The sequence below is a fragment of the Chelonoidis abingdonii genome, chromosome 18 (assembly GCF_003597395.2).
Source record: "Chelonoidis abingdonii isolate Lonesome George chromosome 18, CheloAbing_2.0, whole genome shotgun sequence".
NCBI classification, from domain to species: domain Eukaryota; kingdom Metazoa; phylum Chordata; order Testudines; family Testudinidae; genus Chelonoidis; species Chelonoidis abingdonii.
The window spans coordinates 18,443,459-18,470,924 of NC_133786.1; the positions used below are offsets into that span (position 1 = coordinate 18,443,459).

At 46.4% G+C, this 27,466-nt stretch overlaps 1 protein-coding gene across 2 annotated transcripts in view; it reads left to right on the forward strand.

The window, feature by feature from the left end:
- Positions 1–27,466, forward strand: part of LOC116834159 (centrosomal protein of 164 kDa) — a 90,421-nt gene that overhangs the window by 11,612 nt on the left and 51,343 nt on the right. The window contains exons 5-14 of one of the 2 annotated variants that reach the window (XM_075073427.1): positions 229–387; positions 1,909–2,031; positions 2,876–2,953; positions 8,021–8,173; positions 10,573–10,995; positions 13,569–13,643; positions 15,127–15,210; positions 19,089–19,174; positions 20,970–21,125; positions 26,386–26,604. In XM_075073427.1, coding sequence (XP_074929528.1) covers positions 229–387; positions 1,909–2,031; positions 2,876–2,953; positions 8,021–8,173; positions 10,573–10,995; positions 13,569–13,643; positions 15,127–15,210; positions 19,089–19,174; positions 20,970–21,125; positions 26,386–26,604 — 1,556 coding nt within the window. The remainder of the gene's footprint in view (positions 1–228; positions 388–1,908; positions 2,032–2,875; positions 2,954–8,020; positions 8,174–10,572; positions 10,996–13,568; positions 13,644–15,126; positions 15,211–19,088; positions 19,175–20,969; positions 21,126–26,385; positions 26,605–27,466) is intronic. The other variant, XM_075073428.1, reaches the window with a different exon arrangement.

A 27,466-nucleotide genomic window follows, 5' to 3' on the forward strand; every position in this document is an offset into this window, starting at 1 on the left:
TGGGTTCTATGCACTCGTGAATCCACCTGTTATTTCTCACACATCTGAGTGTTGAGGTCTCGTTAGCAGCTTTTGAGCAGAGGTGATTTAAGTGGTAGCAGGCAATGTTCAGACAGGAGTGGCTCATTATTTTTGTATCTGCTTGCAGACCATAAATGGTGCCTGCTCTGCTTCTCTTAATTCGTCTCAGTTGAGGTCAGATACTTACCTTGTTCTTGCATGTCCTAGTCTCCAGGTTCCCTGCTAGCACCTGTCCAAGTTCCTCCGGGGAGTCTTGCTCCTTTACGTGGTGTTGTGGATGGTCCAGCCAGTGCCCTCCATGGCTCGCTAAGCACCAGTGTGGAGATGTCTGGAGTACCCAGTCCGCTGCTCAGAGAAGGAACTCTGGTAACTCTCCCTCTTTACTGAAAGTTCAGTTTGGGATGTGTTTGTTGCAATGCGCTATGTTTTCAGGAACCTGCACAGACACATGAGTCTGATGAAGTGGGTATTCACCCATGAAAGCTCATGCTCCAGCACCTCTGTTAGTCTATAAGGTGCCACAGGACTCTTTGCCGCTTTTTACAGGTCCAGACTAACATGGCTACCCCTCTGATACTAGACACTAGAATGATGTTTCAAAGGCAGTATCCCTGTTCCTCGTACATGGGTTTTATCCTGTCTTTGTCTGTGAAGCCAGGCTTAGAAAAGTCAAATCCGTTTCCTGTCTCTACATTCCCCCACAAATGTTTGTATGGAACCTAGTCCAAAGCGTCAGTGATCCTGGGCCTGATGCTCTCCAGCCCTCTGCACTCAGAATGACACTGCTGGAGCATAAGAGCTGCTCCTCTCTTCCTCACCTTCTAGCTATGGAAGCTCAACGTTGGTGCCCATCATTCTAGTATTTGAGCCCTCGTGTGTTAATTCTGTCAGGGAGGATGGAGCACTCATTCACTGTGATACTAGGACATCACAGGTGCTGTCACACTAGTGGCTGAGCAGCAGTTCCCATCTGAGGCTGTTGGGCCTCCGCCATAAGGGGAAACATTCACTTTGTAAAATGGCTGCTGGCCCCTCATTGGTCACCACAGAGGGCAAAGACTAAATGGGCTGCAGAGACTGAAATTCCCTTTGTTTCCCGAGAAGAGGTCCCTCCAGCAGAAAGCTGAGACACAGGGCTCGTTTACAAGCCCAGTTACTGTGTGGTGGACCATGGTGTGAATCTACAGTGCGCCAGCTTACTGTGCAGGACCATCCCGTGTGGACACTGCTACAGCACATACAAATCCCGGGGAGTGACTGTCAGTGCGCTGTAGCAATGTCCATCAGGGATGTTACTGAGTGTTAAGCTGGTAGGCTGTAGATGCACATGCTGGCTTGTCTCTCAATAAGTTGCCATGTAGAGAAGCCCATGTTAGTGGGGGTGGGAGTGAGAAGCTTTCGTTGCCATTGGTTATGTACCAGTTTGGTGGGTATAGAGATCTTGCATCCCCAGAGCTATCAATCTTACACCTTCTGCCAGCACCACATTCATCTTAAAACAGAAAAGAGGGAGGGGGAAGTCTGTTGCAAATCCAACTTGATGAATTTTTATTTTCTTGGGTGGGGAGATTTTGTATATGTGGTTCTTTACAGTGAGAGCACCTTTGATATAATGGAAACTTTTGCCTAAAGCAGAGCTCACCACCTTGGTAGTAAAGATATATTTGCAATGACTCTCTGCAAAATAACAGTGTTTCAGACAGTCAGGTTAGCCTGCAAAGTCCTTGATATTCTGTCTGCTATGCTGACTGTGTGCTACTAAGCTGGTGAGAGAGTCCCTCTACTAGGGATGGAATTGGGCTGCCATGCTTTGATATGCCTGTGTCCTCTTTCCTGTTTGGCTTGGTCTCGTCTAACTACCCCCCATCCCCTTTTTTGACTTTGCAGCCTCCACAGACCCTTAAATCCACTGGCTGCACTAAGAGCTTGCTGGGATCCATGCATGAGGAAAAAGCCTCCCTAAATCTCCTAGCTCTAGATGAAGAGGAAGAGGAAGAGAGTGAGAATCAGGTAGCAAGAGAGCTGAGACACCTGTCGGATTCCTATGAGTGCCGTGTTTTTTGTTTTTTTGTGGGCTGTGCATAGATCCCCTAAGGGAATCCGGGGAATAGACCCTGATAGTCCTTGCCTCATGAGGGTTTTCAGCCTAGAATATCCTGTGGTTCAAACGTTTCTGGGTTTGACTTAGGCTAAGTTTCTTATCTTTTCCCCAAGGTATCTAACCCTGTTCTTGCTCTGATTTGATGTGTTAGGTTTTTGCAGAGGATGAGTGCTACTGTCTGTAGGGGTCTTGCCCATGGATGTCAGCTAGGGAAGTTTCCCTTCCAAGTGCCTAGCTGGGGCCTCTTCTACTCCTACATTTGCAGAGGGTTTCAGTGTTTGTTATGGACATGTCCTCAATCTCTGTGGGCCTGATCCTGCCCCTTTGACCTCATTGGCAGCTTTGCCGTTAAATTCAGTGGGTACAAGATCCCAGGCATAGTGGACTGGACTGAGATCTGTATGAGCACACTCATTTGTGAGCTCATTGTGCTATTACGAAATGGCAGTTCAGGACAGAAATACAGAAGAACCCTGCAAACCCAGCAGAGAAATCCCTTACCCAGGTGGCCGCCCGTGGCCATCCCTTGCATTTGTAAAAAACAACAATCCAGGAAGCGATATACTGCTAAGGAGTTTTTCTGAAATGAATCAGATGGTAGCATCATGTTGCTTTAACACACTGTCTTGCAGTTCCCCTGCCTCGTTTCCACCAATTACTAAATCCCAGAATGTCCTCAAGCATGGCCTGAAATACGGCCAGTTGCAAAGATACAAACTCATCTGCAGTTGTTTTCCTTTTTTGAATGCATAGAGTCCCCGTGGGACAGCGAGACTGCTCAAAAATCTGCACATGGATATTAGCACCCTAGGAGGTGGCTTCGAGTATGAGGTAAGAAAGAGCGTGTCCTTGGAATCGTCACGAGCATTCAGGAAAGAAATATGTCACTTGAGATAGTAATGAGTGTCTGGATATTCCCAGGTGCACTAGGGGAGTTTTGGGGGGAGTTGCTCTGCTGTTTGTTGTTCATATCATTTGCAGGATGGTGACTATGTTTGAAACTGGGCTTTGTAAGGGAGGTCCTAGGATTGCATTTTTAAAATAAGGCTGACGAAAGTTTGCATAAAAATAACTTTGTGGCATTGTAAAATGTTTCGGTAGAACTCGCTGTTATTCAGGCTGCGTATCAGTTTAACATGTGAGCCCTTTGTTTTCTTATTATCGTTTTCTAAAAAAATCATTTTTGGGGATGAAATTTTCCTTGGTTGGTCTCTGTCCAAAGGTGAGTCTTTTTTAAGTTTAAACAAAATCCAGTCAGACTTTTTTTGAGTTCTCTGCTTCTGGTGTAGGTACTGTGGTTTTTAAACAGGAATTTTACCAGTCTCTTTGTCATGTAGGTAAATTTAAAAAATGGCTGAGCTTTGAAACTTGGCATGTAAATAGTGCTGACTGATGTGTTTTTTTAATAAGACATACTGCGCATGCCCAGAAGAGGTTTTTTGAGTATGTGTCTGCTGAGGTATTTAGAAGAGCATAATGGTCTTTGACCCCCTTTGGAGCACTGCAGTCCATGTTTTCCCTGCCTGGCCTGATCAGGGGTTTGTAAGATCCTGGGTTTGCCTCTCTCAAGTCAATTGGAGTGGGGGGGTGCTATTTATCTGAGAGAATTAGTAAATGTCAGTTGAAGTACACATGGTAGAATCTTCTAAAAGCTGTCAGTGCTTTAACATGAGAAACAGGAGAAGATGGCAGATTGTACCGTTTTATGGGTCAAAGGTTTTTGCTGTATTCTGTAAATTCTGAGTTTTTTCTTTTGGAAAAATGTCTGATCTTCTGTTGGTATAAATAGATTGTAACTCACTTGAAATCAGTGGAGTTGCACCTATATAAACTGACCATCTCTATGCTAGGTTTTTCTTCCAAAAATGTCCCACTGTTGCTTACAATGGTGCAGTTGCGCCACAATTACCAATGTGGGGAGTTCATGTGCAGACCGAACTTCTCCATTTGCTGATATTCTTAACACAGCATTGTCTAGATCTCATCATTATACCCAGGCATTTTGCTCCATGTTAATGGAACTTCAAGTGTGCACGGTTAAAACTAAGTCAATGAAGGGTCCCACAGCAATGATAGCTCTGCCCAGTATATTTCATGATGTACATTTATGGCATAAATGGATCCTAACCTACTCATTTCACCAGAAAAACTGGAATAGAAATACTACCTACGTGCAATGTGGCATAGTTGTTATGCAGTTAAGAGACTTGTGCTTTCCAAGGCACAAATGGAAAATGCAGTGCCTGCCCCGGGAAGCTTAAGACAGCCATGGATAATATCAGATACCCCAACAGCATATGGGGCTGGAAGTCAGAATGGTTGTGGTTTCGTTCTTTTTGGTTTTGTTTTTGAACTTTACCTCTTTGTCCTTTTATAATGTCAGGATCAGGTCGGGCATTGACTGTCCTGGATTAGTGTCTTCAGTAGAAGAAGATCTTTAGGAGGGATTGAAATGAGGAAAGCAGCAAAACTTAGTGACCATTTGGATGTGAAGAGAGGGGGGGAGGCTAGAGGCCAAGATGACCCCAGGGTCGCAGGTCTGAGTGACAGGGGAGTTGTTGGGAAAAGGTGAGGGTTTGCAAGGAAAAAGCAGAGCTTGGATTTGGCCACGGTTGGGTCTAACTGAACTCTTGGGGGCACAGTTGCGTAGGCAGTGGAATTCATGCAGGTGGATATGGTCACCCCAGAGGTATCGTATAGTGGGAGAAGATCTGAGGGCCAAGGACGGAACCATCTAGCCCCTTCCTGAGAGTTAAGGTTTCTGCGGGCATGGCAGTATTTGCATTGGACAGGATTTAATTTCATCTTTGCCTTTTCCAGTGGGTGAATAGAAGTAACATTCGCAAGTAAAATTACTAAATATGGAAATACGGAAACTATATTTCAGCGAGGTCCTTAGGTTTTTTTTCCTCTTTAAAAATACCACTCCAGCTTCATCATTCCTTTTGGCGAGTGTGTTATGGTTCTACTGTTATGTGGAAACTGAAAGGAATATTGGCATGTGGCCACTTGCTTTAGTAGAAGCGTAGAACCTTGGTCACCGGTTCCTTTTCTGGTGCACTGTTGATAAATTCTTGCCCTCAGATGTTGAGCATTGATGATGATGATTTAAAAACACGTATGGCCATGAACATCTGTTTTTATTTTTCTTGGGGCTGGGTTGCTCCTTGTCCGTACATAATTAACAGGACGCGGGGTTAGGATGACAAGGAAACAATAGTTTGTGTGTTGAAAGCAGTTTGTAGTGATTTAGCCATGCTGTTTCTGTGGGCTTTAATCCCTTCTCGCCACTTTAAAAATTCTGCTCCAGCATCTGAGAGGCAAATTAATTGATTTTAAAATGCTATGCAGTATTTTCATTAGCCTTTTTCATGGCACATGAAAAGTAAGCTTTCGAATGCTTGCTGCTCTGGGCATAGTGTGCAAGGCAGCTTGTGTTAAATTGGATGTGAATAGGAAAGGCCCAAGTTGTCTTCATCTCCAGAACAACAAAAAGTCTGTTGGGGCCCAGTTGGTCACTGAGACGTTAATGTGGCTAGGAACAAAGACAGCGCTTAGCATTCCACTGCCGTGGCAGGGCTTTGGGATCTGTTATGAAATGGCAGTTGCCCCTCGACAGCCAGACTGCCTCTTAAGAACTAGTAACCTAGATGGATGTTACCTTGAGGCCTGATGGGTTATAATGTCCCATTGGAAATTACCATTCACGTTTGATGCCATAAGATGGCAGTAGGAAAACACTCACATTAGCCAGCTCTCTCTGCATCCCAAGCCCTTCTCTAGCTTTATTATAAAATCAAAAGGAAGCAAAGGTCCATAAAACAGGCCCCACGAAGGAGTGTGTGAGAAGTGATGGGATGAAGTGAAAAGCCAGTTTGCCTACAGAGCTGGTAAAAATCCAGTCAGTGGATCCAAGACTGAGAATCCATATTTGGAGACACTATGTGATCGTTTTAGTGATGTGCGGTGATGCTTGCTGCAAAGAATTAAATGGACTGGTCCAAAGGGTAGGAGAACTGGAAATAATTCCTAGAGATCCCAGGGTGTTTTAAGGGGTGGAGCTGGAAGCTGAGTAATTAAATCTGGGGAAGGGGAATGGGAAATCAAGGCAGTCAGATGTTGAAGAACTTGATTTGCTTTTCTTACATTTGTGATCATGGAAACTCTCTTTTCTGTGGCTTGGGAGGTGAGGAGAGTGAAGACGATGGGGTTTGAATTGTCATTGTTAAATATTCTCTGAACCAATCTTTGAGGGATTTCTGGGGTAATTGCAGCAAAGATTGTATTAACATGAATGGGAATACAAGGGTACTTCAAGCTATAATGGGAGCGGCCTGAAGGCTTTTGACGGGGGGTGACTGAAGAGAGAAAATTGTGCATGACATAGTAACAAATCATTCTGTACCTTGGGCAGTTCAGCGAGCTTTGGTGCTTTGCATTCCAAAAAGGTCTATCTGCAGGTAAACATTTGGAGTCACATGGCTTATCTATATGATGGAACATTAAAATGCAGCGATTTTTTTAGGAGATGGAAATGTGTGAAAGGCGAGCAGTTTCCATAAATAAATACAGCACAGTACAGTGTGCTAGTTTGCATTAATGCAGAGACGTGTGCAGGAGGGAGTGTTATGTGTTCCAAGGAAGTCATGTGCCATCCATAAATAATTGGCACAGTGTTGACTACCTTAAGAGTAAGAATAGATAAACTGTTCATTGCATTATTCTCTCCATTGTAGTGAGGAGCATGCTTGGCAACTTCTGTAACCACTAGCCTTCTCTTTGGGCCAGTGGAACAAGCACCTGATGTAGCAAGATCTTGGTAGAGCAGTGAATTAATTGAGCTGACCAGCAGTTTGAAAAGCAGAAGCAGTAAAACGTGCAGAGCATGTATAACGTGACATTTGGGAATCCATGATGGTGGGTCTTCTCAGTACGTCTTACAAATTGGATCAGCTTTGCCCTTTCGGCCAAAGGGGAAGCTTACAGTAGCTGCTAACTATAGCAATTAATTCATTTTGGATGAATGACCCTGTATCCCCATTTGGGATTGTCTCCATCGTTACCCTTTAGCTGCCAGTGTAGCGTCACATTCAGGATGTATCTCGATAGAAGAGGCTTGGTAGAAGATATTAAGTTAAACAGTCTCTCCTGGCTGTCACCTTGGTAATCATAGAATATCAAGGTTGGAAGGGACCTCAGGAGGTCATCTAGTCTAATCCTATGCTCAAAGCAGGACCAATCCCCAATTAAATCTACTTCTTTTTTTTTCTTTTTTTTTTAATTTTTTTAAAAAACCCTACACTTCTCATGCCAGCTGAACCCCCTTCCACAACTAAGAATGGCAGCAGAATGCTAATTTCGCTATATACAGAAAGACAACTTTAAGCTAAATGGACCCCCACCACGGTAGTGTAAATAGATCCATCCTCACAGTGCATGCTTTGTGCCATGGCACCCCTCCCTCAAGGCATCACAACTCTAACCATGTATCACAAGAATTTGTCTAGTTTTTACAAACTATAGATATGTACAGTTTATAACCCAGGATTTTCTAGCCAATAACCATATAGTAACAACACTTTACAAATAAAAAAAAATGCTTGAAACATAATTTGTTGCTGTCACTCAGAACTCTCTCTCTTCTTGGCTTACATGAAAATTATCTGTTTGTTCTAAAGTATCAAAATCAATCCAGCTAGATTTTAAGAGAGAGGCCACGTATCTCCAAGGTTTGAATACTACTAGGCCTCTGCTTTTCTTCCAGAAATGTAATTTCTCTTGTATTTAAATGGTATCAGTAAGAGAGATGTAAGCTATCAAACTCCTTTTTGGGGAATGTTCATTGGTACTGTGTGGTGTACCAGGAGAAAGTAAATGAAATGCCTCTTACACCCTCAGTTCAGAGGGGTGGCAGCATCTGTGTGGAGCTCTGCTCATCAGGGCAGCTGGAGGGCAGAGGAAGACAATTGTGGTACCCGGTTAGCCAGTGTTACTGAACCTGGGCTCCAGCACCTAGGGAATTCTGAAGATGAAGCTGGAGGTCTGAAAGAGGTGACCAGTGGATCTTTGCTATCACTGGCTTGCATGATGTCTCTGAAGCTTTGCATGGTACAGAAAACAGTCATTTGCTAGTGCTGTGGTAAAGGATCAGATTGTTGCTTTTCTTTTCTGGTGGTTAAAATGTTGCATGGAAAAGATTTATTAACCTGAACAGCAAATACAAAGTTTTCCAGGCTAACATTGCAGATCGTACCCTGCTTTGTGTGCATGTCTTCCCAGGAGCAACCCAGACTTGAGAGTCTGGCTTCAAACAACAAAAGCCAAAGAGCTCACATTTCAGAAGATTTTTGTACATCATGTTAAAGCTAAATTCCCACCATTATGCCCTTTGTGTTAAACTTGTTTAAATACAAACAACAAGCAGCATTGCTGCACTGTTTTTCATGGTGAGTAGCAATTCAGCTTTAGAGATCAGTCATCTCTGTGTATCATGGATTACACTATGAAATCCAATCCCACTGGTATTAGTGTGTTTGCCCCAGATTTATGCTGATCAATGGGGCATTCAATTTATATGATAGGCAGGAATTTCACACCATTCAGAGTGTCAGTCAGCTGCAGGTAAATTATCTTACAGCTTGTGGAAGGACCTGCTAGAGCCAGTTACTACCTGACTGACTTGCGAGAGCACTGAAATGCCTGGTAGAATTTGCTCTGCCCTGGCAGAATGGGAGAATTTGCATCTCTACTTGTGTCTAATTTGCATTTTCACTATTTTATAGAACTGTATGTAGTGATCATTCAGATATAACAGCAAAAAACCAGCCTTGCATAAGTCTGTTCTTACAACCCTTCTGAGCCACTCCAGTGTGTCATGTAAACTTGCTTAAAGAGAAGTCTCTTATGCCCATGACCTGTAGACACACCAGTGAATTCAGAAGGGAGTTGTTTGTGTTCATCAAAGGGAAGAATATACACACAAAGGGATAGCCTTATCGGTATCCCTTTGTGTATATGCTACTGCACAGTAAAATATCCTATGAAAGGGGTGACCATCGCTAGGCAGGAGCCATTCTTAAAAGTTAAGTATCTTGGCTGTTTAGTGGTGAAACTAACAAATTCCAAAATGGACTCACTTATGTGATGGATCAATCAGTGACCAATCTCTGCTGACACAGTAACATCCAGGAATGAGAGAAACTTAATCAGGACTGGGAGTCAGATGTCAGGGAAACATGAAAATATAAAATTCTTCTCGCATGTCAAATGCATTCTTGAGCCCTCACGTCCCTTTGAAAAGCCCTGTAGAGGTGACCAATGCTAGTGGTACATTTGTAAGCCTGTGTTAATGGAGCCCTGAACAGAAGTAGGTTCAAGCTTTCATTTTATCACTTGGCAAATTGCCAGTGACACACTGAAATGCAGTTATGATGCAGTGTTTTGGGAGAATATCCAGTAATTTGATTTTGCTCTCCCCAACTCAGCTCCTGAGTCCTGCTGAATTCCCTCATCTGAATGGCAGCCTGCTAGGCATCCTTTCAGTATCTTGGCATTCTGGGCTTCAGAGCGACACTGTTCCAGTGACACCTTGGTAAAAATACCCAGATAAAATGTGCCATTTGCATACAGTACAAACTGTACTAAGGCTTTAGCTAAAGCCTTCGACAAGTCACCACAGCATTAATAAAACAGTGAGAAACTAAGACCTGTCAGAGACGTGGTTTGCATACTGTTGAGGGAAACTTTCCCATTTTTCTCATGGGGTTTGTACTTTTGTTGTGAGTTTCCTGTGCTGCCTGGCTGCCATGAGATGCTGCTGAAGCTTTGGGTGACTGAGCTTGTTCAGATCATGTTTTCCAAGTCTGATATGTCCTGTTCAGTGGGCCTTAGACTAGACTAGCTCCTTTGCTCATATCGGTATCCCTTTGTCAGTTTTAGTCTCGTTCTGGGCCTGGAGATTGTGGGTTCGAATCCTACATCTATTCTTGGCCCGGGACCGAAGGTGGACAATGCAGTAGGCATCTCCTGGTTAACCTGGCCTAGGTGACCGCTCCAGGCAGAAATTAAAAAAAACAATAATAATCTCTATCTTTCAAACTGCCTTCTCTTAGTAACAGATGGCAATGTGAGGGGCATGTAATGACTAATGCGCTGGCCTCTGGTCCCTGCAGCGTCAGTCACTAACTCACACACCTTCGGATCCCTAGGGTATGAAAGCAGAATTCCAGCCCTAAGAGACGAGGACACTCATCACAAGGAAGTTCCTTTTCTCAAAGAGTGGGATAAATTAAAACAAATTGAAACTGGCCTTGCTGAAGTCACCCAATGCTTTGTGATTCCTTGTCCTCCTATAGGAGAAGGTAGACCTGCTTTGGTACAAAGGATCCTCCGAGAGAAGGGGCAAAGCATGAGCGCTATGTAGCTCTAATTGTGTTTAATTTGCTGCCTAGAAGGAGTCCTTGAAAGTGAGTCACACTGAAGAAAGTCAAACGTTTCCCTTGGATTCTGATGGTGTGTGCCCTTCAGCTCCGGACAAACTGCTTAACAGAGATGCTGACAGCAGCCTGTGTGGTCTGAACAAAGAGGAGTCCAGTGGGAAACCCACGGGGAATGAACTGTTACAAAAGGAAGATACTGATGTAGAAGATGCAGTTTCTGTGGCTTATGAACAGTCAGGAACTCCGAGGGAAAGGACAGCGGAGGGGACACATGTGGTCAGCAGTCAAGGGCATCCCCTATCTGCATCGCCAGATGTTAGAGCTGCTGAGACAGATCAGATGAAAAGTGTGGCTGTCACCATTGACACCGTGTCTGTCAGTGAAAAGATTGTAAATGGAATGAGGGAAGAAGCAGCTGATCTGGAAACCGACAAAGTAAGAAATCTGCCTGCCTGCAGCCTCCACTGCTTTGTAAGGCCCTCCATCAGGAAAGCACTCTAAGCATGTGCTTAAATCCCATTGACTGTATACAATAGGATTTGTCATGGACTTAGAGTGAAGCATTGTGTGTAAGTGCTTTCATAGCAGTAATGCATTCCTGAATTGTGGTGCAAGTGCTCTACAAATTCCTAGTTTTGTCTCTAGAAAACCCCTTCTTTATTGCATGTAAGAAGTGCTGTCCAGAACATCCAGCAGGCAAAGACCCTGAACTGGGATATACGTTTCCAATCTTTAGAAGAGAAATAAGACTCAGGTTTCAGTGCTGCCATCTGTAGTAGGCAAGCTGGTTTTTACAGCAACCTGATAGCTTTCTTTGACAGGGTAACAAGCCTTGTGGATAGCGGGGAAGTGCTAGATGTGGTATATCAATAAGGCTTTTGATACTGCCTTGCATGACCACCTCATAAACTAAGGGAAATACAATCTAGACGGAGCTACTATGAGGTGGGTGCATAACTGATTGGAAAGCCGTTCCCAGAGAGTTATCATCAGTGGTTCACAGTCATGCTCGAAGGGCATAATGAGTGGGGTCCCGCAGGGATCGGTTCTGGGTCCGGTTCTGTTCAATATCTTTATAAGTGATTTAGATAAAGACACAGAGAGTACACTTACAAAGTTTGTGGATGATACCAAGCTGGAGGGGGTTGCAAGTACTTGGGAGGATTGGATTCAAATTTAAAATGATCTGGACAAACTGGAGAAATGGTCTGAAGTAAATAGGACGAAATTCAATAAAGACAAATGGGAAGTACTCCACTTAGGAAGGAACAATCAATTGCACCCATACAAAATGGGAGATGACTGCCTAGGAAGGAGTGCTGCGGAAAGGGATCTGGGGGTCATAGTGGATCACAAGCTAAACATGAGTCCACAATGTAACACTGTTGCAAAAAAAGCAAATAGCCTGGCTGTATTAGCAGGAGTGTTGTAGTCAAGACCCGAGAAATAATTCTTCCGCTCTACTCTGCGCTGATTAGGCCTCAGCTAGAGTGCTGTGTCCAGTTCTGGGCACCACATTTCAGGCAAGATGTGGACAAACTGGAGAAAGTCCAGAGAAGAGCAACAAAAATATTAAAGTTCTAGAAAACACCTCCTATGAGGGAAGATTGAAAAAAATTGGGTTTGTTTACTCTAGAGAAGAGTAGACTGAGGGCAGGACATAAAAGGTTGTTACAAGGAGGAGGGAGAAGAATTGTTCACACACAACAGGAGAAGAAGCAATGGGGTTAAATTGGAGCAAAGGAGGTTTAGCTTGGACATTAAGCACTGGAATAAATTGCCCAGGGAGGTTGTGGAATCTCTGTCATTGGAGGTTTTTCAGAGCAGGTTGGACAAACATCTGTCAGGGATGGTCTAGATAATAGTTAGTCCCACCGTGAGTGCAGGGGACTCTCGAGGTCCTTCCCAGTCCCATGACTCTGTCCTTCTGTGTTCTCACCATACCCAGCTGTCAGTGGTTTCTCTTGGCTTGTTGAGAGATTGGGGGAAATGTGTAAAATAAGTTACCAGTTCTGATATTTACAGCTCCAAGGAAGGATGCTGAAAGGAGGGTCTGAGGCTAGAGGGGACCAAACCTCTGGGAGTTGATACCAGATGTGGATTGACTCTGCAGAATGTGATACTTTCCGGCACACACATCACATTTCCCACCATTCTTCCACCGAGACCCCAGAAAGCAGCCAAGCCAATAAGCAAGGTGTTTTACAGTGCAGTCTCTGGTGAGAGTCAGAGCCTCAAGTGCTCCCATTCCAGCAGGGGGTGTTAACTCTCTGCCCCCTGGAGCTGGGTCCAAACAGATGTACAGTGTCGAGTTCATAGATAGCATATCCCAAAAGGCTAATCCCTCCGCAGTCTGGCTCAGGCTCATAAAGTTAAGCATGTGTGTAAGTTTTGCAGGACTGGGGCCTGGGGCTTATTCGTGTAGACCTTTACCCCCAGGAGTTGTACTTGCTCTGAGCATAGCCCTTTTAAAGACCAGGTGCTGCTCACGGTGGTAGATGCTACAGTTGTGGTGTGTGCCGGACATTCAGGACAATGTGGGGTCTCAAGTGGGAGAAATAGAGAAGCTAGGTGCGAGGCTTGAGCTGGGTGCCAGAGCAGCAGGCTGGACTTGGGGAGGGAATAATGGTCAGAATTGGCAGTGGTTGGAGTTGTGAAGATCTTTGCAGGCAAAGTGGAGGAGCTTAAGTTCTGTACGGACGCCGTTCATCGGGGGATGTCTAAATGCTGTGGAGACAATCTGGAGAGCACTTTTTTACCCTCTCCAACCCTTCCTCCTTCCAAAAGCCCTTTGTCTCTGCAAAGTGGTGTCTTGTGCTTGTCTGTGGGTCACACCTTTAGAAATGCCTTTTGTGTAGTGTCTAAGGAACCTGGGCGTGTCTCTGTGATTTGTGCAGATGGGATTTGTTTTCCTAGTACCTATAGGTCTGCTTTGTGTTGGGAATGGCCATGTAAACGTGCGAGAACACAGACTATAATGTAACAGTATTGATTTTGGGTTTTTAAAGGAGTCCGAGGCCAGTGAGCACGTGAAAGAATTGCAGGTTTCTGACCGTTCGGATCATGAGCTGCTTCATCTAACGGTGAGTCCTCTGGCATCAACCTTGTGTTCCTCTATGAGCGCTCAGCAAATGAGTCCTCAGGCCTCCTGCAGTCCCCTATCCCTATCTCCCCACTGCTGGGAAAGAACTTCACAGGGTGGCCCAAAGCAACACAATGGTTTGCACTTGCAGAGCCTTGCTTCCAAGGGTTTTTAAAGGCTTGGCTCAGTATAACTCCATTCCACTGCTGGGGAAACCCAGACCCCAAGAACTGAAGTGCCTGGACTGAGGTGTCACTGTGAGTCAGTGGTAGAGTTGGGAATGGAACCCAGCTCTGACTCTGGGAATATGCAGACCTGTGAGCCAATGTGTTACCCTCTGCCTCCGCACGTGTGAGCTCTGCTGGAGATTGGACTGTGTATCAGCTCCCTGCCTCACCAGCAAACTCCTCTAGGCTCTCCTAGCCCAAACCTCACCTGGCAGGTAGCAGTCAGTGAACTCCAGTCCCCAAGCTCCTCAGAGATGGCCCTCTTCAACACATGGATTCTGTCACCATTCACTCACAGAGGATATTCAAGTGTCATATTGCGTCTTATTAATGTAACTGGGGTACACACACCCCTTCCTTCAAACACAGCACTGAGTTGGTTTATAGCAAAAATAAATCAAGTTAATGAACAAAAGGACACAGGTTAAGTGATATCAGTTAGTTGGGATAAAGGTAGAAATGGTTACATGCAATTAAAAGTGAAAACAAAAAGGCTAAAACTTAATCTACCAAGATTACAGTATTTGTTCAAGACATTTTTTCTCACCTACAGTCTGTCAGAATGGTCAAACTGGGTCAGACTAATGGACCATCTAGTTCAATATCCTGTCATCCAACGGTGGCCAGTGCCAGGTGCTTCAAAGCAAATGAACAGAACAAGGCAACTATCAAGTGATCCATCCCGCATTGTCCAGACCCACATTTGGCAGTCAGAGGTTTAGAGACACTGAGAGTCTGGGGTTGCATCGCTGACCATCTTAGCTAATAGCAATTGATGGACCTATCTTCCTTTAATGCATCTAATGCTTTTTTTAATCCAGTTATAGTTTTGGCCTTCACAACATCCTCTGTCAATGAGTTCCACAGGCTGACTGTGCATTGTGTGAAGAAGTACTTCCTTTTGTTTGTTTTAAACCTGCTGCCTATTAATTTCATTGGGTGACCCCTAGTTCTTGTGTTTATGTGAAGGGGAAATAACACTTCCCTATTCCCTTTTTTCACACCATTCATGATTTTATAGACCTCTATTATAGCCCCCTTAGTCATCTCTTTTCCAAGCTAAAAGTTGGGACCCCTAGTCATTTTTGTTGCCCTTGTCTGTACCTTTTCTATTTCTAATGTATTTTTTTCTGAGATGATGTGACCAGAACTGCATATCCCTGGCTGTGGTAGGTCTGTGCCCTGACTCCTGGGGATCTTTGTTAGAACCTATGTACCCATCTGAAACCAGCCCCTTCTCCTTATTTTTTCTTTTAGGACTTTGGTTTCCAAAGTCAGATCTCTGACCAGGTCCTGGATATGGATATTCTTTCTGCTGCTCTGGACAATCCCAAGGTTGAGGTGAGTGGTGGCTGTGCGGTCAGCGATGGAGCTGTGGATAGGGGATAATGTGCTCTGCAGAGGAGGATGGCTCTGGCCTTATATGAGGCTGTATGAAGGGAAACAGAAGTGCAGTGTGGAGGCCACACAGTGAGGAGTGGCAGAGCTGGGCTTAGAATCACGGTCTGCTTGAGCCCTAGTGCAGTGCCCTGTCCATGCTGAATGCAAACCACAGCCAAATGCAGAGGCAGCTACAATATGTTCCTTAGCTGGAAAGCTAGTTTCCGTTTAGAGCCAGCATACACATATCTTGTAGTGTCTCTGTATGGGCGTGTTGCCTTTCCTTGGATCCCTCTTTCTCTGGTGATTGTTGGTGGGACGGTGAGTGTATTTTATATTTTCCTGCTGCGTGTGTGTGTTTCTCTTTTTTCTCCTAAGCGGATGGGTGGGATTTGGATAATGGAAAATGATGCAGGGAAAAAAATAAGCAAGTGTTCCAAGAAAACCACAGACTGACTTGCTCGGGCACGTGTCAGGTGCCCAGGCCTCTTACATTTTTTGTGGGTGTTGCCTAATTTGTCTGGGTCAATGTGGCATGTGAACAGAGGTGTGGGTTTGTGGTGTGGCGAGTGAGTTGCCCCATCCAGGAAGTGACTGTATGAGGGCAGTTCTGGTTGAAGGAGGATTCTGTGCATCTGGAGGTTTTATCTGTGTGTCTCCAGTTTGTTAGCAAGCCAATTTTACCTCACCCACTGTACAAGGTAAGCTTGGCAGTGCATCAGCTGAAGGAGTGTGCTGCACTGTGTGTCAGTAAGCATTAGGTCAGGGCTCCAGCTGGGGTTTATTCAGCCTTGATTTGATTGTGAGTGAGTCAATCAGCCGAGTGGAAGACACTCCAGGTGACACACTCGCCACCTGTCTGGCAGAGAGTAGAAGTCCAAGTTTGCTTAGGTGGCGTTTGGAGAATACACCTGTCCTCTTTTGCCTAATAATGAAGATAATCAGGTGTGAATGGAAAACAAAATATGTGCCTGCTGTATATTTTCCCCTCTCCTTTTGCTTCAGCATATAAGTATCATGCATGCAAATTCCTCATTGGCTCAGACACATTATGAGTTTATTACAGCCTTGTCTTGAGGAAAGAGAGGTGGGTTTGAAATGGTGCCCCCTGCTGAACTGCAGCTGCTCCTTTGTGTCGAGAGAGGATGTTTTCAAATGACACTTCTGGTTGGTTAGAATGTGTTTATTTCTACATAAGGGGCTTGCTTTTGCTTTGGCAAAATATCCTGTTTCTTGAAATAAAATTGCTTATGTGACAGCTGAGCGACCAGTGTTCGGGTTTGAGTTTCTCAGTGAATACCCTGTGCTGGGATCTGCAGTAGATGAGCTTAGTGGCTCAGCAGAGGCCGCACTGTCTGTTGTCTAGAGTGAGGGACTGGGCTCGCGCACTCCCGATGAATAAGGCACTGCACTCTCCTCACCCTGCCCCGAATCCTCCTCCTATAGATGGGGCTAACTCCTGCCTGGAGGGAGGGTAGAATGCTCTGGTGTTCGCCAAGAGCTTTGACATCTCCGATGAAGATTTTATATAGATTGGAAATATTTTTCCTGGCCTCTCTTTAGGGCTGGAAGGGAGGGGAGGTCTCCTCTGTAGGATGATGATGTTTTTCATTTGAGTCTGAGAACAGCCTTTTTTATATTGGTCTGATCTATACTAGCATTTTCCCTCCTGGTGTTCCCATTATTGCTATGCCTGGCTCTGCTCCAGCAGCGTACCTAGGGACCAGGTGCCACAGCCCCAGCCATGTTAACCCTTTGCTGTCTAGACTGGCTCTGAGCAGGCTTAGAGGACACGGTGTTTAAGCTGCTGACATTCGGCTCCACTAGTGAAGCTGCATCAATGGTAGCGATAGTGGTAAAAGGCTAATTTAGAAACAGACACAGGGCCTGATCTAATTCCCTTTGAAGTCAATGAGAATCTTTATATTGCCTTCTTTGGGCTTTGATCATGCCCTTAGAAAGGAATTGGGCTAGATTTACCTCTTAAAGAACAGCTTGTCATTTCTCCTCCCCTTCTGTCTCCCCTTCAATGTTGTGTTTCATCCTGAGTGTGAGCGGTTTCACAGATCTGTGTCCCAGCAGAACAGGAGACTGGACTAATACCACCACTTTGCTCTTATCCAGGATCCCCACTGGACAGGACTGAGGTAGGGGGAGGGGAAGGGACTTGCCCAGGGTCACACAGTGAGTCAGTGGTAGAACCAGGATTTAAACTCCAGACCTCCTGACTCCCAGCCCAAAGCTGTCCCTGGGGCTAGAACTCTAATGCCCTGCGGAAAAAACAGGCTAACCCCAGCTTATAAAAATGAACCTGAAGCAGTTCCTTTAATCGCAGTGTCAAGGGGTGCAGGTCGTTCCAGTTAGAGAGAAAGAGACCGAGTGAGAGCCAGGTCGCAGCCCTCAGTATAGGCTCCCCACCAATGACTCTAGTAGGGGAATGAGATCTTTCTAGGAATAAAAATAGCCATTTGTGCTTTCAAAGGTGACAGTAACGGATCCCATCTGAAGCCAGGGGATGTTGGCTGGGCTGCCCGGTACTTAGGACCTGAAGCCATTAATTGCTTGGGACAGGAGAGAGGGAGCTGCCTAGAAGAGGTCTGACTGGGTTGATGTGATGAGATGTGGCAGCACTAGCAGGGAATCCTTCTGCTCATTGCTCTACTAGAAATTTGCATAAATCATTGCTATTTATAATTTCATTTTTTTTAAATGCTGGCCCTGCCCCTTGGTGCACTTCCATATGGCAAAGTCACTGCCTCAGCTCCTGAGCGCTGAGCCATCAATGAGTTGCGGGGAGCCTCCGATCGAAAGATGGACTATTAACAGTTTCCCTCCCAGAGGGGCACTCCCCTCACAGGAGTGACAGCTGGATTGCAGGAAGGCCTTAGGTCCAGGATGTGTTGCCTTTAACGGATCGTGCCTTGCCTTCCCTGGCTGGAGGGGGAGGCTGTTTCTGATGCCCTAGCCTTGTTCTCATCTGTTGGCCTCATTGGATTGGTTCTCTATCTGAGACTCAGTGGTCTGCTTCTCACCCCCGGCTTATGTTCCTAGGCAGCTTTTAAACTTTCAGGCTCCCTGGTTTCCTCTGTGCCCTGCCAGAAGATCCCCACTGTCCTTTGGCAATTGTGCAAGGCTGCTTTGTGAACCTGGCATCACAGTCACTCCCAGTGGATGCTAGCGAGGGAGCCTTCCTGCCCCAGAGTCCCAAGGGTGTTCCCTGTGAGAGGGCAGTTTGTCGCCATGTGGTGGGGTCTGACTCCACCTGTACACACCTGAGCTTGGCCCCTCATGCTCTGATGCTATCCTAGAGAGAAGCCATGGCGTAGGACTGAGTCAGGAGTGGGGGTCTGTTCCCAGCTCAGCCACTCACTCCTGCTGTGAATTTGGCCTGTCATTTCACTTCTGTGTCTCTGTTTCCCTTCCTGTAAAATTGGGCTAGGAACTCAGGCCAACATTTTCAAAACTGACAAGTGGTTTTGGTGCCTGACCTGACTTTCCAAGGTGCTGAGCCCCCGCACTCTGAAAACCTTTTCAGGTGTCTCAACTTGGACCCCAAAATCACTAGAGCATTCAAAACATCTTGCAAGGGGGCTGTTAGGTTTATTAGTGTTTGTAAAGCTCTGTGAGGTCTCTCTTGTGCACCAGAGAAGGACAGAACATTTTGATTTTAGCAATTGCTTGGACTGTTTTCTGAGGGCCAGTTTGTGTGCTGCTTCGGTGTGGTGCTCAGCTATAGTGACAAAGCAGCACAGGCTTCCCTCATCTCTTCTGCAGAATGACTGTAGAGTGTTAAGAGTAATGGAGTCTGCAAACCCCACACCGTTTGCTTTTACCTGCAGGCCCAGGGGCTGGGAGAAGAGGAAAAGGACCAAAGCGAAGCCAGCGTAGAAGAAAAGCAAAGGAAAAGACCCAAAGCTGCTGAGAGGTATGGTATAGAGAGGCCAGTATTACAAACGATGGATGTAGAGGTCTTGATCCCCACTGCTCTCCTATCCAGCCTACACCTGAGGCTATTGTAGTGTGATCATTGCAACCCCTGCAGGAATCCCCCTGTTAAGCTGTAGAGACCCTGGGCTGTTTTATCTTAAGGTCTTTTCCTTTCGTCTTTCACTTTCTTCTCCTCTTTTTTCCCTGTCCCCTGCTGTCTCAGTGGGTTCAGTGCTGCTTCAGGCCTCTGGCTGGTTAGGCAAGCAAACAATGTACCTTTCATCTCCCTGAAAACTCCACCAGAGAGAGCCAACTTCTTGTTTCCCTTAAGGCTATTTGGCTTTTCTCTAAGGCTAGGAAACTTTTTTCCTTTCTTCTCTGTTGCTGACCTGGATGAATATAGCTAACATTTTGGCAGTCCTATCAGGATGCTCTGGACTAGTTCAAATCTTATGTTGTGGCTCATGGCATTTACCTATGGGAGACTCAGTCACTACATGTCACTTATCAGATTATTCAGGGTCTGAAGCAGCCCCTCCCAGTTCACTTTATACTGGGCCTCTTGGAATATCAGTACTGTGCAGCTAGCTTATCAGTGGCTAAATGCTGTCCGGTGACAGGCCGGCTCCCTGGTAATGACAATGGATGAATCCAGCCCTGACCTAAGTGAGACCAACTCCATTTATTTCCATGAGGGTACATTCCTGCAGCAGGCAGAATGGACCCAGAGTCTATACTAGACTATTTTGTGTCCTGGTCTATTGAAGCTTTAATTCCGCAGAGCAACATTTTCTATCCCAGGGACAACCTGGACATCCTAACACTTTGTTACTGCAGGGACTGGAAGATGTTTGTTTGTTTTTTGTTTTTTCTGTTTGTGGTGACAAGTTTAAAAATACAGACACGTTCTGACCACAGCAGGTCAGTCTTCCCGCAAGTCTCTCCTGGGAGCTGTAGAATGTTTTTTGTTTGCAGAGGGAATGTGTGTTAGACACCTAATCTCCATATGTAGTTTCATAGTATTCTGGCGTGTTGGGCATTTGGGAACCACGGTCCTGTGCCCTAGTGCTGAAGATGGCCCTGTTCCAAAAAGGATGATAGAGAGACTGATCTGCAGTAGTCCTTACGACCTGCTGTAGACACTGGTGTACCCTGTGCACTTGTGCTCGGAGATGCTGCTCATATGAAGGCTCCCTGAAAATACATCCTCTGTGCAGCAAACATCTTATCATTCTATACCTGCTTCCCAGAGCTCTCTTCATTGTTCATTCCTCCTCTCTTCTGGCAAAGCTGCTTTGTACTTGACTAGTGTCCCTTGTCTTTCTGCCTCTGAAATGCTGTAGGGCTGCAGATATGGGCATGCCTGCTAGTATTTCCAGCTGTAGTTCAGATACAGTGTAGATATTGCTAATCGGGGTTGGTTTGTCTTCAAATATGCTTTGGGAAATTCTCCAAGGACTTGGAAAAGGAGGGAAAATTTCCTTGGAAAGGGATTCAGCATTTAGAGATTGACAGACACTTACTTATACCCCAGCCACCTATTAGTCTTTCAATGCTTGTGACTCCTACGCTGGTTTGGAGGATGGAATGGAGCTGTTGTTTTGCCCTTAGGCAACAACAGAGTTGGACTAATTAGCTGGTACCCTCAGCAGGTATGCAGTGCTGTTGCAGATGTGTGCACCCTTCACTTTGGCTTTGCATCCTGGTCTCCCTCCATCCTATTTAAATGGAGCAAGCAGTGGAGTCCACTTTTCGCTAATCTGTTTTTCTGTTACTGTTTTACTGCTGCTAAGCGAGAGGGACCAGTGCCCCTTCAGTGCTTGCGAAATGGCTGAAGAGAAGTGTTTAAGTTTAGAGAACGCCAGCCAGGAAGAGACTGCTGCCATGGAGGAAAAGGAGGGATCGCTGGATAGTCCAAAGGAGGAGGAGCCTGCAGCCCCTCACCAGGCGTAAGCGCTCAACTTAAATTCCTCTGGCGCTCTGAGCAGAAGAGTTCTTGCCTTCTTGTATGCTGTTCTCATATGTGACCCCTGCTGAATGTGAAGATGTGGCTTGGTGCTTTCAGTTGAGATTCTCAGTCGGCACTGGGAGAATGAGTTTAAAACCAAGAGCACTTCAGCGTGCAACTCCAAAGTGCACATGTTCCTAAGGTGCTGTTTTGCCGCCAGTCCTGCAACCAGTAGCCCAATGTGTCAATTGTCTGTATTAGGGAAAATGAAGTAGCTGCTGTTCTTGCCCAGCCACTGGGCCTTATAGAGTCAGGCGTCATCATCTAACAACTGAGCGTTAGAAAATTCAGGTTAAGAGTTAGATTATCAGGTTCATTCCTAGGCAGTGCAGAAATGATTGAAGCAAGATTAGCTCACTTCCTGTTTGGAAGAGAGCACTTCAGCGTCTCTGTGTGGTTAGGAAGGCCAGCCGTGCCTATCTAGTTTTATGCCAGAGAGCTGATTCCTCAAAGTATAATTGCTGAGCACTACAGAGATCAGAGCCACAAGTATCAAATGCGTTTAACTGCCATCCGTAAACGGTGGACTGCACCTTGGCTTGTTTTATCTGGTGAGATCACAGTCCAAGCTGGTAGAACTAGAGTCCCCACTAAAGGCCAGTGGCTTATTGCTTACTAAACTGGTGGCCTTTGCAGTCAGGTGCCTGCAGTCCTACAGCAACAGATCTTGATGGAAACAGTCTTGCAGATTTTTGTGTCTCTGCTGAAAAAAACACCAGGTGTAACTGGGCAGAACTGGTGGTGCCCTCACAGGGTACATGCAACTTTGAGACAATCTGTGATCACTGGTAGGGAAGTGTGTGGGTGTCTCAATGCAGTGTTCAGGAAAATACCTGCCTTGAAAAACAGGGAATAGTTTATATAAATGCTTTTTAAAAAGAAAATTGAGGTAGGAGGGGTGGAAAATGACAACAAGGAGCTTGGAGTGTTGTCCAGCTCAGGATGATAAGCTTTGGGCGTTGTTACATGTAGCGTTAGCATGGGCTATGTATTGGGAGGTACCATGGCAGTATTAGGAGTGCATGATTTATCTATAGCCCCAAGGATCCCCCACCCCACACTGCTTGCTTTCTCTGTAGTGGCTGCACCCTTTTTCTGGTGTTACTGACATCACTGAATTCCCTGTTCCCCGGCAGTGTCGCAGAGCCTCTGCCTCAGTTCAGCGGTGTCAGAGCATGCCAAGGCCTGCGGCTTTCGATCTCGCCACCCGGGAAGCAGAATTTCATTTTGTATCTAGACCAGTGCAGTTTTCCCCCCCTGGAGCCTCTTTCAGGCCTCATAACTTTGCTGCCCTTTGAAAAAGCTTAATTAGAAACAGATTGGTTTTCTGTTGAATTTTCGGAGATCCTATTACTGTCTGTTACCGGAGGCTGGCAAGCTTCCAGCACATTTATATAACTGATTCAGAAAAATACTTCATCCATAAGTAGCATGTTTGTTTGAGCCAGACACTGCTTGGTTTGCTTTAGCTGGTGAAGGGGTGAAGCTGGCTAAGTAAAATCACCAGTCCCGATATAAACAACGCTCCCATTGCAGGCTATGGGAATGCGTGCAGACTAGAGAATCGGTGACTATCCAAATGAAGAGAAGGCAGAGCTCTCTCTGAACATACAGGTGCAGTGGAAAGAGTGCCATTTTTTGTGCATGGTTCTTGTGTATTTAAAGAGCCCTGGCTTTGACTTGCTAAGCTCAAGCAGGGTTATTACCAAATTACATTTTCTTTTTAAACTCTTGACTTTTTTCCTCTTTTTTTTCTTTTTTTTCCTTTTTCTCCTCCCATCCCCATGATTGCTATTCACCATAATATTCGTGGGGAAGCCTCAGCTTTTTCCTCTTACAAGCAGACTTCCTTCTGACTCATGCCACAACTCATCTTCCTTTAACTATAAACATGAGCCCACTGCATAGGCTGGAAAAGAGAGCGAGACAGAGTTTCCAAAGTCCTTGGCTGCTGGGCTCTTTCGAACATGTGGCCATACAAGCATGCATTGTCATGATATGTGGCCTTTCTACATTTGCACAGTGGGAAGGTGCTGCTGCCGGAATTGGTGAAAGGTCACATCATCCAGACGCCGATGCTCTCCTGGCTTAAAGAGGCGAAGGAGAAACTCTCCTCCCTTGCCCTCTTTTGCACAATCTTGAGGACCACGGCGTCCTTGTGAAGATCAGCAAATTCAGGTGGTGGCTGGATGAGAATGGGAGAACCCGTGGCCTCCATTCCCCTAGTGTTTCAATGTAGGTATTCCCATCAGAAGCCCTGCAGCTGTGGGAGGGTGGTGCAGGGAGGAAAGCAGTCACTTAGATATCCTCAGTATCCCAAGGCTGATCTTTACCCTTTCCACCAAGGAGGCTCTGCTGTGTGTCTGTTGGAGAAACTGGGGCATGAAGAGGGGAAGCTGCTTTCCTAGGTCACTCAGCATGGCAGCAGCGAAGCCAGGACTAGAATCCAGCTCTCTCGAGTCCCTGTCGTGTTTGGTTTAATGGTTTTTTTAGAGGCATTGCTGTGGTGCTGTGCCCAGTGATAGCTGAGCCGTGTGACCTTGCTGGTTCCCAACAAGAAAGCTGCCTTTGGTCACAATCCAGGCCAAGCTGAGAAAGGGTATTCTGGAGCTTTTTCATCCCTCTCTCTGCGTAACATTTGTCTGAATGCATTCTCATTCCGCTTGAGTGAAGAAGCCTAGTTTCAGAGCCCCGAGCTTCCTCTGAGGTCCTCACCTCGACTGTTCTCCCAGGGTTATAGATAAATCACTGACTAGTTAATTACCTGTACCAGGGGCTTTGCTGCCCAAGCAAACCAGATTAGAAATTGGGGCATGGCAGAGATCAGGAAGAACATTGAGATGTTTCTCCTACCCTTGTCTGAATTAGTCTGGCACTTCAGTTAATTGCTTTCTGCCTGTCCTCTGTAGCACTGGTGCAGCCCCGTCAAACCTCCTGCTTGTTTTCTAACATCCCCTGTGACCTGAGGCCTCTTCCCACAGTGTCACCTGGCCAGTGAGAGGGTTGGCATTGCATCGTGAGCTGGCAAGAAGCCCTCTGTGTATCTTGTAGTTGGGGGATCTGGGGTCCCTTGTCAGAATCCTAATGCCTGGAGTAGCTCACTGACTGGCGCTAGCTTTGCCAACCTCATGTACAGGTTACTGAACTGGAGGGGCAAGGCTTTGCGTTCATGGGCTTTTCTCTTTGTTCTTGTTTTCTTTTGGCCCCTTTAGCTGAAGGTCCAATGGCCTTGTGCCAGTCAGGTGCTCTGAATTTGGCCAGTTAAGTGGGCATGGCAGCACCTGGGGCTATAAAGGATCAGGGTGAATCAGAGAGGAAGGAGGTCCTCGAAGAGAGTTGTAGGAGGTTCCTGGGGGAAAGCTGAAGGCAGGAGAGGGGTTTGCCTGTTGACCTCCCCAAGGCTGAGACAAGGACTGGAGCGCTGGTGCTGAAGGCAGCAAAAAAGCAGAGGGCTGGCTCAGTTCTAAGCCAAAGAGCTGCAGCTGAGGGCCGGAGAGGGCTGACGGCCGGCAAGCAGCGGAGGGGCTTACCCACTGCCCTCTCTGCACAGGAGAGCTGGACCCAGGGGACCTGTGTGGGGGCCCAGGGACGTGATGGGTACTCCCTGGTGTGGATGATATCCCAGCAGAGAGACTGAGGGGTTCCCACTGGGAAGAGTGCATTGCAGTCCAGCTGTCCTGGCAGAAGAACAGGAGAGGACCGAAGAAGAACCTTGGTGTAGTGGAAGAGGGCAGAGTGCAGTAAGTGCTAAGTCAATGGACTAATTATTGTGGGACTTTAAGGACCATGTGCACTGGAGGTGACAAATGGTCTGGTTTTGGGGCTTTTGTTACAGACCATTTGTGTGATGTTTTAGTAATAAACTGGCTCCCAGGAGGGGTGTTTCTGAGGCAAGAGAGTTTGTGTGATGTTATGGGGACTGTGGAGGAGGGAAGCTGAGGCAGGCTGCCTGTTTGGCTGTAGCTTGCCACAGCAGGGCGCGTGGGGCTGCCTTATGAAGCCATGTGTTCCACTTGGAGTTCTGCTTACCCGTGGTCCCTGCTGCCTGAGCTAACTGTGAGGCTTAGCCACTGCCTTGTTTCCTGCATATGCTAGAGGTATTCTGTGGGTCTGTTTTTCACGACAGAATAATTGTTCCCCAGAGGTGAGTCTGTTTTCCTGCCCATTCAGCTGAGACCTTTCTGGCCTATAGGGAAACAAAAGGCAGCTGCCAAATCCTGCTGCTGCTGTACATGAGCCATGCTCCGAGCCCTGGCCCAAGGGGCCCGTAGAACATACGCTATCATACTATAGTCACTGCATGAAACTGCTGCTTAGTGCATTTGGCCTTTCAGAGTGAGCCTATTGTTCTCCAGGCCGTGCTGAGACTCTGCCTCTTCCCTTGTAACTACTTACTGTCTGTATTCCAGTAGTTCCCAGAAGCGCCAATTGTGGCTCCATTGTCACCAAGCACTTTTCCCCTAGCCTGACCCTCGTGCACTGAGGTTCTGGCACATCTTGCAAGCAAAGTGGTGATGGGCCAGTGCAGAACAAGAGTAGGCGATATCCACGGATGCTACAGGAGGAGGGGTCTTTCCCTGTCTCAGTATTGGATTCAATCAGTGGTGCTTGGGGACTCTTGCTGGAGGTGCTGCCTTTGGAAGGAAACATAAAACTCATGCCCTGGCTGCATGTCATTTGTACTTGTCGAGAGCTCTCTTTGTAAGAGTTGTGGTATTAACCCTGCTGCGCTGGTGGTTAAATTCCAACTTGGTAATGACATGCTGCCTCCCTGACTTCCCCCTGCAGTCCCAACTGGAGACAAGCCAAGTGGTGTAATTGTATAAAGAGCGTTGGGGTGGCTCAGTTCTCCAGGCATGCTGAGAGGAACATCAAGAGGATAAGTTGTGAGGTGAAGCACATTCCATTTCTCCCCCACCTCAGTGCTTGCACCCACCTACACCACCCTTTTTCATCCCTTGTCGTGCAGAGCTGATCAGCAGCTGCTGTGCTCCAGTCCAGAGGTGGCTACATACCAGTGGTAGGGGCAATGATTTCTGTAAATCCCCTCCCTACCTCACCAAGGTGTATTGAGGAGTGCTTAGCTGGCGTTTTACATGGCTTTGAGATCCTTGCAGGGTAGGTGGAGTGGTACTGTTCTCACTGCATTAGCCAGTTCTCCATTATCCTGTTTTAAAGACAGCTTTTTTATTTTCTGGCAGACAACTTGCGGAGGAAATCAAGCAAGTGGTGTCCTTGAACTGGCCTTCTGCAGAATCCCTGAAGGAAATAGCCAGGGAGCAGGAGCAGGAGCTGGAGCAAGAAAAAACGCATTTACTGCAAGCAAAGGAGGAGAGGGTTCAGCGATTCCAGGAGGAGTTGAGGCAAGAAGAGGAGGAAGAAGCTCAAGTGCTTCATCAGCAGAAAGAAAAGTCCCTCTGGTAATTTCCTTTCATACTCTAACTCATCCTGCAGCCCCCAAACCTTCTGCTGCTGTGACTCATTGCTGGACACCCCATGCTTGTGCTGTACCACTGTCTGCCATCCCCGTGATCCTGAGGGGTCTGCAAGCCACTGTCTCTCCTGTGGAAAACAGACTGGTGTCACTTTGCCAACATCTTGGATACAGGGGGACTGGGCTGGGATTTTTGGGTAGAGAAGAATGAGGGACTCGTTTTACCTCCTCAGGCTCTGTGCTGCGCCTGACAGTCTGTGCATCTCACGGACAGTAACATTCTGCCATAAACGCTGCTTATGGACACGATGTAAATCCTTGGCGTGTATGTGCAGTGTGTGCATCTGTGTCTGGGTAAAGCTCTTGGTTGTTCCAGCGTAGAGCAGGGAGCCCTTTCCTCCTAGTCCAGCAGGAAGAGCTGTGATCCGATACGAATGTCGCTTTCAGCATATGCACCTGTCTCTCAGCTTGTAAACCTGGGTAAAGTATCCTTCTCCATGCTCAGTGGTTTACAGCGTGGCAGATGTTCAAGTTTAGGCTGAGTGGCAGTGATAGAATTGGAAATTGGAGCATCAGGGCACATGGGGTTACTCCAGGAGTGCCACATGCTGAATTCCCAGGTACTTCAGAACAAGACTTTTAGGAGCGGGGAATGTGTCCAGTTATACGTCAAAGCTCGGTCAGGCTGCATGGGCTTTGAAGGTTACCCAGGGAGCTGAGCCTTGTCAGAAGCTTCAGGTTCTCTGTTGAAAACTTTCAGTGTTGCTTCTGCACTCAGCCTCTGGGTCGTGTTTGTGCTGGTTCTGTTAAATATGCTCCTCGCAGTGTGTTGAGCAGGCTAAGTAGCA